Below are 13,025 nucleotides of genomic sequence, written 5' to 3' on the forward strand. Positions count from 1 at the left end.
TTTAATCATTTTAATATGATTAAATTCATCTAATATTAAACACAATTAGTTTAATGTTAGATATATATACAATATATATATAAAGAAAGGATTTATATTTGTTACATGCAATTGAGTGGAAATCTCATAATACAAGTTGTTTTAACTAAATCTAACCTTATAGATGTATTCAACATGCTGGATCTAGTAAGAATAGACTCTTGGCTAATGTTTTTTATTGAAAAAACATGTTTTTTATGAGTCAGAAAAATCAATTCATTTATAAACTTGTATACAGGTCAGATCCCGATTATCCAAAAGTTCATTTTCACTAAATAAAACATGTAGATTAGTCCCCCTACTTTGATTAGTCGATTGCTAAAGTATCCAACATTTTATTCCACACGCATGGGTCCAACGACGTGTGTGCAAGTGTCCACATGGTTAAATCTCTCTCTCTCTCTCTCTCTCTCTCTCTATATATATATATATATATATATATATATATATATATATATATATATATATAGAGAGAGAGAGAGAGAGAGAGAGAGAGAGAAGAGCCCGTTTCATCAAACTGTTAAACTGTCCAACACAAATATTTCTGTATTTTACACATTTTAGCAGTGGTAAAAAACCATCACTAAACAGTCATTTTTGAAAAAATTTTGGGGAGCACGACCGTGTGGCCGAGCCTAGTTGAACAAAAACTCCTTAGATGATATATATATATATATATATATATATATATATATATATATATATATATATATATATATATATATATATATAAACTCATATCATCAAACACATAAATCATCCGACATAATCGAATGTTGATTGGCACCCACACTTCTCTGATCACACGTTGATTGGCACCAACACTTCTGTTTTAACGTAAAAAAGGACCTTTAGCGGCATTGACCGCTGCTAAAAGCCATTTTTTTGCCCATAGCATTAGCGGTCGTGACCGGCGATGCTCATTTTTTTGTACAAAATCGATCCACAAGGCACATCCGATGATTGTTCGATGATCATTGCGGGTTTTCGTGTGTGTATTATATATACATAAGAAACAGTGTATCGTCAGATACACAGTGTCTGATGATAATCGAGCAAACACAATTTGTCGACTTCTGGAGGCTTTAGTGGCGGTCCAAGACTTAAAGCCTTTGAAAATGTAAAAAAACAAATCCATAAACATTCCAGGCACATCCTATGGCTGTCGGACTAGGAGGGTCTCACGACACCCACACTCTCTCTCTCTCTCTATCTATCTATATATATATATATATATATATATATATAAGGGAAAGGCAGGTCACGCGTTAGGCGTGAAATCATACATGTTAAATGGGTTTTTGTGCCTTTATGTGTTTTTTTCTCAGTTATGACCCCATAAATGTGTTGGGCATAGTCAATTTACAAAGAATCCACACCTGGAACATGTGTTTTCGATTAAAAAATTTTAATATTTGGATCCTCAAAATTTTACAAAGCTTTGGGCCATTGATTTTTTGAACCTTATAAAAACTGGCCCATGTGTCGAAATAGAACCCTTCAAGAACTGGTCCCTATAAAACCAAGTACATAGATTACATCCGTACGGTCAGAATTTAAAAATAAAATGTGAGTACCTCTCTCTCTCTCTCAGAGAGAGAGAGAGAATATCCATTACTATCCATGTTTTCCTTTGTTTAATGCATCATTTTCATGAAAATGTGGCCGCAAGCGTTCTTCCCATGCACATGATGTAAGGCATGCATTTTCCTGCACCAAAAGGAAATTCTGATGTATATCATATTGGGTCCATCCCTATCCCTCATTAATGATATGGGGAAGTGGAATAGCTACTCACTGCTTCTCATTAATGCATGAAAAGTTGAAGGGCCAAAACCTCTAGAAGGTTCACATCTAGAAGGCTCTATGACATATATAAGTAGGAGGGCAGAGTGGTGGTGTGCAGAGAGAAAAGAAGTGAGAGAGAGTAAAGAGAAGAAGAGGGAAGAAGGTTAGTCACCACGCATTGATCCTCAGAGAGAGGTGTTGGTTGTGGTGTGGGTTTTGACTCGGGTTGTGCACCCGAGATGTAATCTTATATCCCTCTCTTTCTGTGATTCCTTTGTTGTTATTCTCTTTAGCTTTTGACAAGCTATTGGACGTTGTACTCTATACATTGTACTCTTTACTCTTATTATAGTGGATTATTCTCTCTGTGCCCCGTGAATGTAGGTCGTGTTGACCGAACCATGTAAACCCTTGTGTCATGATTTAATTGTGCCTTTATTAGATCTTATATTGCTTCCGCTCAAATTTTTGTTACCCTCATTACTCAACATATCATTCACTCTCTAGAAAGGTTTTGACAGAAAATTCAAGACATTTCCTCTTTGTTCTCACAAGCAAAGAATGACGCAGTTTGCTTTTCAAAAAATAAAAAAAGAATCAAAATTTCCAACCTTAATGATTGAAGGTCTCTCTCTCTCTCTCTCTCCATGTTTCAGCAACCAACTCTTATTTTGTAAGCCTGTCCTTAGTTGGATAGAAAAAGAGTAACTCCAAGAAACTACACTGGCAACCATATCTCTCAAAGGCGATACATTATTTATGATCACATCGGTCATACATCATAAACTGCCACTAATATCTCCAATATTTGGAAAGTACCAAGCAACATTCTCCCACAGGTTTTCTTTCAAAATGAGAATATCCAAGATTATCCTTATTTTTAAAAATATCTATATCTGAATTTAGACATTATCTTGTTATTATCACAATAATACCACAAGATTACTTTTACATAACCCCAGAACATGGAATATATAAATTTGTGCGTGATTTCTTAGGAAAGCATCTTTATTAAGATCTCTCAATATATTATTTCTCAGACCTACAACTGTAAACTAGAAATTTTGATTTTCTTCATAATTAGATTCATGTGATGCCAACAACTTGTTAGACTATGTGACTAGGCAGAGTTACAATGCAATGTAGCCCAATGTTCCCAAGTTCAAGGCTAAACAGAGATGTCGCTTAAATACCAAAACCCATTGTAGATCCTCAGTAGGGATGGCAGTGGACCGGGGGATACCGGGGCTCCGCCCCGCCTCACCCCGTTTAGACCGGGGATGAAGGGCATGAAACGGGGATGGAGGTGAGGCTGAAGGTTAAAATCTATCCCCGTGCGGGGATGGACTTACGCTTTCCCCCGCCCCGTCCCTGCCTTTCCCGGTCCCGACCCATCCCCAATCCTTTAAGGAATGACTATAGACCGAGGGGAAACGGGGCCCCGCCCCGCCTCAACTCCGTTTGGACTGGGGATGGAGGACATGAAACGGGGATGGAGGCAGGGGTGGAGGTTAAAATCCATCCCCGTGCGGGGATGGAGGTGGGGATGAAGGTTCAGATTTTGAAACGGGGCGGGGGTGGATACCTTGTCCCCCACCCCGGTCCACTGTCATCCCTAATCCTCAGTGGTTCTGGCCTGCGCCCAAGTAATTTAAGCTATTTTTTCAGGATGCAACAGAAACCAACTTTATAAAAGCAAAAAGAAAAGGATACACTAAAACTAAAGTCTTTTATTGTAGACCTTATTTTTAGTGAATATAGCACAAAACTGATAGTTCTTTAAATCAGAAGGGAATTTACAAGCAGTTTCACGTTTATTCCTATTGCAATATCCAAATGTTTCACCGAGTGTGAAGATACAAAATTCACTCAGTTCCAACTCCTCTTAACACCTAACTGTATCTATATACATCCTCAGAGCAGCCCAAAGATGGCACCAACATAATCAATTACATATGTTTAACTATTAAAAAAGGGCCTCACCAAACTAGAAGAATGAAATATGGAAAAGGAAGGAAAGGGCAAAAGAAGGAATGAAACAAAAAAACAAGGAAAGAATAAAAGATCATTATTGCTTTGCTTTCTTTGGAGTACCATTAAGATCTGTTCCACTTCTCTTCATCATCTTCAAGTTGCTCTCAGTAGCTTCAGCTTCCTTGAGGATCACGGGCTCATCTTGTCTAGAAAGCTCTGCACTGCTACTGTGTAAATCTTCCTTCAGGCTTACCATCTCACCATCTGTCACACTGTTGCATTCAGGGACTTCGGCGTCCTTCAGGATCACCGTTTGGTTGTGCGTCTCAAGGCCTATGATGCTGGTTTCAGGACCATCTTCCTTACGGACCACTGGTACATTTTGTCTCAAGAGGCGTGTCCCATTGCTTTCAGGAACTCCATTTTCCTTGAGTATCTGGTATTCATCATGTCTCAAGAGGCTTGTTACCATGGCATGTGTAGTTGTTAAAGTATTTGAAGAAAGTTTTCTTTCAACCATAGCATGCTTCCCACATTGTGAATCTTCGAGTGCTGCATCCCTTAGTTGTTGGAAAATAGAACTCTTTTCACAATTGAAACTCTCATGAGAATCCTGCATGACATCACACAGGACCTCATAAAGCCTTGTGGATTAGGAACATCATGAAGCATTAAATTGAGCTTCTATTCTCATGTAAGAGATTCTGAATTTTTCTGTATTACCACAACAAGATACAGGTCCTAACAAGCATGAAAATCATACACCTCATATCTCCCACAGTAAAGAAATCTGAAATTTTCACTAAGCCTCTTGACTATCCAAGGATGAGGTTCAAAAAGGTTTCAAATCATTGGGCAATTTGGCTACACTTCCATTTATTAGATGCTCACATGATCCATATGCAGCTTCTGCAACAAAAAGAAAGACCAGTTTTACGGGCAGTTTTTGCTCACCAGAAAATCGACTGTCCTCTCTATTTTAATGGATGAACATCCACAACCTTCAACAAAATTGAGCTGTAATACCATCTTAAATGCTTTTGACCTAATAGTCTCCCTAAAAGAAACAACAAAGAAAAAGGACAAATAAAAAGATGCATAAAATTCAAACTATTCAAGAATAAAAAAGATAATGTACATTAATAACTGATTAAAGCACCTTGTTAAGGAGAATGGTTGATCACATAGAAGTGCATTTTTCATATCGGGTCTTTCTGGAAAGGATATCTATACAGCAGATCAAGTTGAAATGCCAACAGACTTTAGATGAGAGCCACATTGACTGAATTTAAAAATAAACAGACAGAAACAAGTAGAAAATTTCATAATAGACAATTGCAGGAGAAATGCCATCAGATTATTAGAATAAATAAAAACGACCCAAATTTGACTAAGGATTCATGATATTAATAGCAGTTATAGGACTAAACAAACATTTCTTACAACATGCATGGAAAGAAAAAATACAAGTGCTCAGCATTACATCAACTGATTTGAGGAATGGCAGTGGAGTCTTTTGTTCATCCACACTTGAAATCATGATAGTCCACTTTATAAATTTCCCCCCTGCAATGCAAAGTAATGGATCAGGATGCCTCAAAATTGGACGTCTTTAAAATAACACAAGGCACTAACCGAGATTTCAGAGAAACAAGAAGCATTCAAAGGGACCTCAAAAAGAAGAAATTCAGTGAATCATCATGAAATAATTAATACACCAAGAAAATCTACCAAAATTTGATTGTAGTTAATCAACAAGCAGAATGGACATTGCACTGGACCATATGTAACAAAAAATTGTTCTAGCAACACCATTTACCAATCACTTCAATCTTGGGTTTTCAATCCTTATCCAAATACTCGAGTGGCATACTTTACTCTGTACAGATATTTTCTTGATTGTTCCAACCAGAAGGCTATGGTTTAGAACAAATTCTTCACGCCTTAATGGAATAAGCACAGCTGCCCGGAGGTGAAAGAGAGAAACAGTATGGGAATCAGAATCGGGAAGCATGATTTTAAATTTCCAGAGGATTCAGAAGTGAAAATTGAGTAGAAAGTGACATGAGGAACTATTTAGACAGCGATAATTGTTTGGAAAACAATATAAATTTTGTCACATATCAAAAATCAATGGAGACAATAAAACTTTTATGAAATGAAAATCACGGTCAACAACTATATTTGTCTATTAGAAAATCTCTAGATCACTTATTTAAGAGAATACCATGCAAATATGTGATTCAGAAAAAGTATAAAATATTCCAGCCATCCATGAGTTGCAACAATCTTATCAAAGCACGAACAGCTGCAACTTTCAGCTACATTATAGGACATACCTCTCAGAGGATGCATACCTGCCATATTATAAGGCACATACCATGGTCACATGGATGTAATAGATTGGAATCACAAGAGAGCTACAAAGGACAAAATCTAAGAGTAGTGACTGATTGGCTTGAACATATTGGAAGAGCTCCATACAGTTGATCCAAGAACGATATTGAAAAAATAGTATGACAACAGATCTAATTCTTAATGGACATCTATATCACCAAACTGGTGAGAGATGTTTAAAAAGAAAAATAGCGAGAAACAGAAAGCAGTAGACTTGCAAATGTCATAAACATCTTCTGTGAATTCCATACCAGAATAACATAAAAAATTGATTTTACTTGTGCAAAAAATATCTTTATTGCAGATGGGTGTAACACAAATTTCAATCAATAGGATCTACTACTGATGCACTCAAGTAGATAACAGCATGGATATTATCATAATGATAATAGGTTAAGACGACCTAACTTTGAGCAATTGATATAATACCGTTAAGGATAACAGCGTGGATATTATCATAATGATAATATTAAATCAACAAGAGGACACTTGGAAACACCTTTTGCAATTTTATATAATATTAGATATTAAAATTTGTTGTCGTATTTTCATCAATTTTGGCATGTTTAGCTACCCTTTTCATATATTGTGCAATATGTCAAAAAGGTAAGATTGTTGGTAGGTGCAGAATATGCATGTAGAACCCAAATATGGCGAATGGAATACTACAATCTAAAGAAAAAATTAAAGTAAAAGCTATTCATCCCCCCTTATTCCTTCAAGCCCTTTTTCTCTTCAAAAACTAAGAAACTACCTCCCTCTTCATTTTTTATCTCTCTTTCCAGATACATCTCCTAACATGGTAATAACACAACAATAAGAAACTGCAAAAGCTTTTATCTGATGTTAAATATTTTGACGAAAAGATTGTTTTTCTTCCTGTTTTATCAAACTTGGTCATCTTATTGACTAACCAAAGACTTGAAAGACTCCACACAACTTGATTAATACACAGCGCTGGGTCAACAAAGATTTAGAACAAGTCAACCAAAAGTTCAGCTGATCAGCCCCCTTCTGGAAGACTAAGAATTCCATTTTGTATCTTTACTTCATGCAACTCTTGTCTTTTTTCACTGAAGCGAAAAAAGCACTCCTGAATTAATAAAAAAGGAATTACCGGTGATAGGTCTTCAAGTGTGTGCATCAATACTTGACAGAAGAAGAGTGAGTCACACGACGGAAGTGCCTTGCTTCATTCTCATAGCAAAATAATACTAGTGTGTGCATCAATACTTGAGAGAAGAAGAGTGAGGCACATGACAGAATTGCCCTTGCTCATTCTAGTCTAAAATTTAAATACAATACATACATGAAACAAAAGAAAAGGACATATACAAATAAAGAATGTCCCCTATATCCTTAATGTAATCTAGACGAAAACAATAAGACAGAAACAGAAGAAAGACATTTATGTCCTCAAGCAAAAATGAACACTATGTCCCTGATATGAACATACAACAACATACTCAGTAAACTGTACACAGGACACTATTTTCCACAAATAGGAAGTTCTAACTCAGACTTTAAGTTTACTTCAACTTAAAGTTGCAAATCCAGTCTTGATAAAATGCACATGATACAACCCAAGAATCAACCAAACAGGTAACAGCTTCCTGCATCATCAAGCTTCAAATTCAAAGCTTATGTTGAAGAGGAGAAATCATTAGAAAATGAAAAACGTATGCTTACTTTTGGGTGATTGAGAAAGACTAAGTTGAATAAGATCAATACGAACATACGGAGGGATGCGCAAATTAAGAAAATCCATAACACCTGCAATAATCTGCAGATAATCAAGTCAGAGATATATCACAATAAGCATCCTAAATGCACGATCATGGCAATCTGTATACATGCAATTTTAGAGAACTCGACATAAATAAAATAAACTTATATGTTATGGAAATTTCCAAACACCAATAACTACATAAACAAAATTAGGGTTATTCTCATGAAGAAACACCTCAATAATAAGATATTATTCAAAATACACTAGGTTAAGAAATTGCAACCTGAAATTAGTATTTCTCCTACATGCTGGCCAATGTCTACAAATCTAGGCAAGAGGACAACTGAAGGAATTTGTAACCTAATATGGCAGTGCATTAGGTGCTACTTAGACGTGCAACTGATGAACTCACGGAGTAATGAACTATGTGAAGGCAATGGCAATGCCCCACAACTTAGTATGACAATATTCCCTGTGCAGTAAGAGATAAACGATGCAAGGTCATTGCTTGTCTGCAATCCCCATTGTCATTCACAGATGGGAGCTAAGCAGTTGGTTTAGATATCACCATTCCAAAATAAACCATGTTGCTAACCTGTCATCCATTTTGCAAACCATCAAATGAGGATTTCCTATAGCCCAGACCAGCTTCTGTACCTAAACTTAGAGGGGGCTCATACTTGACCCTTAAAAAAACTGACAAAAAAAAACTCCCTAATAAGTAGAGCTGCAAGTAATCTGGTCATTTCCAAAAGCTGGCATATAAGTTGGTCAGCCTAATTCTCCAAGTCATTTAATAGACAGTGAGCACAAGATGAGATGAAAGCCCAACACTTCTTGACAGGTCAGATAGGCTTTAAGTATTAGACTATTAGTAATTCAACTAAGATGAGAAATGAAAGCATATATCCCAAAACAAGAAAGGAACAATAAACAAAGCAAAGAAGAAAGAATACAAGCCTAGATAAAGGAGGGTTGGTGTCAGTGGCAAACGGCTGTGAAACTTTAGCCACGTCCTTTGAAAATGAGTCCTAAGCAGTGTTGTTAAAAGCGCACCTTGAGGTGAGGCCTAAGGCATGCTTCATCAAAAAAAACTTTTTTTAGTATTTATTTTAGATTTTCTATTTTTTATTGCTTGTTGCTTCATCAATAAAGCATTTTTTTATTTATTTGTATTTTTAGATTTTTTAATAGTTTAATCCTTACTTTTTTTTCTAAGTTATATAATCAGTTTCATGTTAATCTCTCATATTTTTTAGTATTTATTTTGGATTTTTTAGTATTTTATTTTAGATTTTCTATTTCTTATTGCTTGTTGCTTCATCAATAAGGCATTTTTTATTTATTTGTATTTTTAGATATTTTTTTATAGTTTTTTTTAAGTTTTCAAAAAAAATTGAGGCATACGCTTTACGATCATTTTCTCAGTTACTTTAACATGTTAATCTCATATTTTTTAGTATTTCTTTTATATTTTCTATTTCTTATTGCTTCATCAATAAAGCATTTTTTATTTATTTGTATTTTTATATATTTTTTATAGTTTTTTTAAAGTTTTCAAAAAAAATTGAGGCTTACGCTTTACGTTCAGTTTCACAGTTACTTTTACATGTTAATCTCATATTTTTTAGAATTTATTTTAGATTTTCTATTTCCTATTGCTTGTTGCTTCATCAATAAAGCATTTTATTTATTTATTTGTATTTTTAGATATTTTTTATAGTTTTTTAAGTTTTCAAAAAAATTGAGGCCTACACTTTACGCCTCGCCTCAGTTTTTGGTGGAGCGCCTCGCTACGCCTCAACACTTTTCACAACACTGGTTCTAAGCTATGCCACATAGGTACGGGTGCAAGCACGTAGGGTACAACATTGAGATTTAAAAAAATGTGGGTACGGGGACATGGCTATATATATAGTGAGTGGTAGCGGCTTAATCCATAGTTGCTTGATGAAAATGCACCCTTGCTGAGCATCCATCAATGATGCAGTGGAGGAGTGGAAGCGTCGGCTTGCTCGTTCTTGACGTCGGTTGGAGAAAAGGGCACGACCCTCACGGTCGTGCGTTGTGCAAGAATGAAAAGAATGCCCACCGTAAATGATGGGGCTTAAATTTTATTCAATGAAAATTTTCAAACGAACATACAGAATGTAACTAAAGAATCAACAGTAGATTGGAAATAAAGAAAGCAAAGGAAAGGACGGCGGGAAGAAAACAAACACTAAATGACAAAAGGGAACAGTAAAAGGAGTCGACTGAATGCAAGCAATAACAACGAAAACTAAAGAAAAAAAAACAGAAAACCCAAGGATGCTGCAATCAAAACTGACAGATCATTAAAGAAATGAAAAGGCTGACAGGAAAGTAATAAAGAAAACAGAAAAGGAAGACAAAGGTTGCTGCCGACTGTGCGTTAAAGAAAAAACTCAGAAAAAAACATAAAGGAAAAGGTTGTTGCAGGATTGATATTTTCTTCCCCCCACTTTCAAGAAACCCTAGGCAGCTTATTTAAAGGGTTTTGGTTGGATCCCTGGTCTCGGGTCTGGACCCAGACCCGATATGAACTCTACGTGTTGTTGGATTTGGGCGCCTGGGATGTTCTGGGCCTGCTCTGCATCATACTCCCTGGGTTGGGAAGAAGTCGGCTCCGACGACTGATCTTCCCCACAGTAAGCATATAGAGTAGGCACACCGAAGATAGGCGCTTCCATTCAAAATTGTGATCTGCTCCTGACTCTGCAAGCGTACCAATGACCACCTCAACCCAGAAGTTGCTGCCTTCCTCATCCCGGAAAGTTCTTGATGATGGCTTGATGTAAAATCCTTCATGATTATACCGTGAGGCGACATTATTCCTCCCATGATTGATGGAGGTCCAAGCCTTCAAAGGATAGTAAGGAGATGAAGTTGAAAAGCAAAAGACATTGCCGTTCATGGTTGTAACAACAAGGTCAAGGTCATCTTCACCATCAACATTATCTGCATGTTGTATGAGGTTTCACCAATAGCAACATTAAGATCAAGTAAAAGAACCTGATTCATAACTCTGCCATGAGTACGATAAGGAAACAAACGAACTTGAGACCCATCTTTTCCACTAAGAACAAAGATGGTCCCTGATACTGTTGGAACCACAACGTCTGTCCTCTCATCTCCATTAACATCAGCTACTGTAGGGCCCGAGGGCGAGGTGGTGGCACGGACGGGCTGACGGTGCACCAGATGGACTGCTTCCGGGAAGAGAGGGTTCACGCAGGTCGCTGCTGATTCGAGTTGGAGGGGAGGTACCAGATGGGGAAAACTATCGCAACTTGCATCCCTGTGCATAGTTTTTTCAACAGCTTCACGTCGCGATGTTTGCTGGAGCGTCATCGGGGCTGGATCGACGACGGTAGTATCAACAGGGTGGATCGCGCGCGCGCCTAACTGATTCAACGGCACTGCGTGCGCATCCACCTTGGATTCAAGCGCACCCAACCGTGCTTCAACCCCATCCATGCGCTTCGACAAACTGGCTACCGCCTTTTCTAAGCATAGCATATGTTCCTGCATCTCCATCAACTTGTTGAGCATCCGCTTCATGATCTCCTCTCGCGCCTTTTCGCTCATAGGACCGTTCCTCGCTTATTAAGTCATGTCGTTGACGAAGGAGGAGGGGCTGGGCTTTAATACCATTTGATGCAGTGGAGGAGTGGAAGCGTCGGCTTGCTCGTTCTTGATGTCGGCTGGAGAAAAGGGCACGACCCTCACGGTCGTGCGTTGTGCAAGAATGAAAAGAATGCCCACCGTAAATGATGGGGCTTAAATTTTATTCAATGAAAATTTTCAAACGAACATACATAATGTAACTAAAGAATCAACAGTAGATTGGAAATAAAGAAGGCAAAGGAAAGGACGGCGGGAAGAAAACAAACACTAAATGACAAAAGGGAACAGTAAAAGGAGTCGGCTGAATGCAAGCAATAACAACGAAAACTAAAGAAAAAAAAACAAAAAAACCAAGGTTGCTGCAATCAAAACTGATAGATCATTAAAGAAATGAAAAGGTTGACAGAAAAGTAATAAAGAAAACAGAAAAGGAAGGCAAAGGCTGCTGCCGACCGAGAGTTAAAGAAAAAACTCAGAAAAAAAAAACATAAAGGAAAAGGCTGCTGCAGTATTGATATTTTCTTCCCCCCACTTTCACGAAACCCTAGGCAGCTTATTTAAAGAGTTTTGGCCGGATCCCGGGTCTCGGGTCTGGACCCAATATGAACTCTACGTATTGTTGGATCTGGGCGCCTGGGATGTTCTGGGCCTGCTCTGCATCAATCAAGCATGCAAAAATGCAAAAAAACAAAAAAAAAGTGCAAAAAATGCCCATTAGTGAGTGGCACTTAGCTGGGACCTTTAGAGGTACTTTGATACGCTGCTAAAATAAAAAAAAAAAAGAAATAGTGTGTGTGCCCCCGCTTGGCTTTTAACAGCGTTTCGAAGCGCCCCTAAGGGTCCTTGCGAAACTGGGATGCTTAGAAAGCGCCATTAAAGGGCATTTTCAGTAAAAGAACACATTTTTGCATTTTTTGGCTTGTTTTTTGTGCGCTGACCGTTATCACGCATGCGCGATAGGCAGTTGTACGTTTTGTTTAGGCTGCTATGGATCAAGCAGCTAGCACTTTTCATATATATATACAACAACAACAACAACTACGCCTTCATCCCAAAACAATTGGGGTCAGCGATATGAACCAAAAAAGAAATTCATTTTGGGTCTTCCACATGAATCCTTTTCCTCCAATCATTTCTATCCAACGCCATGTCCTCGGTGAGGTTCAAAGCATTCATATCCTTTCCTATCATCTCCATCCAAGTCTTCCTAGGCCTACCCCTACCTCTTTTAACTAATATATTTTCCCATTTCTCCAACCTTCTAACTGGAGCATCATTAGGCCTTCGCCGAATATGTCCAAACCACCGTAAACGATTCTCTCGCATCTTATTCTCAATGGGTGCAACACCTACCTTCTTACGTATCTCTTCGTTCTGAATCTTATCTTTTATTGTATTTCCACACATCCATCTAAGCATCCGCATCTCAGCTACACTCATTTTTTGAATA

The 13,025-nt window shown here is 37.6% G+C and overlaps 1 protein-coding gene across 1 annotated transcript in view; it reads right to left on the bottom strand.

Moving 5' to 3' along the window:
* Nucleotides 1-3,585: 3,585 nt before the first annotated feature.
* The window catches only part of LOC149812760 (NAD-dependent protein deacetylase SRT1-like), a 45,406-nt gene continuing 35,966 nt past the window's right edge, over nucleotides 3,586-13,025 (bottom strand). The window contains exons 10-14 of the mRNA XM_089992006.1: nucleotides 7,888-7,981; nucleotides 5,285-5,367; nucleotides 4,961-5,028; nucleotides 4,756-4,858; nucleotides 3,586-4,414 (exon numbers count right to left, since the gene is read on the bottom strand). Of these exons, the coding sequence (XP_089848132.1) occupies nucleotides 3,896-4,414; nucleotides 4,756-4,858; nucleotides 4,961-5,028; nucleotides 5,285-5,367; nucleotides 7,888-7,981 (867 nt within the window). The 3' untranslated portion in view covers nucleotides 3,586-3,895. The remainder of the gene's footprint in view (nucleotides 4,415-4,755; nucleotides 4,859-4,960; nucleotides 5,029-5,284; nucleotides 5,368-7,887; nucleotides 7,982-13,025) is intronic.

Source organism: Nuphar pumila, chromosome 16, assembly GCF_984573655.1.
Source record: "Nuphar pumila chromosome 16, dmNupPumi1.hap1.1, whole genome shotgun sequence".
Lineage (NCBI taxonomy): Eukaryota > Viridiplantae > Streptophyta > Magnoliopsida > Nymphaeales > Nymphaeaceae > Nuphar > Nuphar pumila.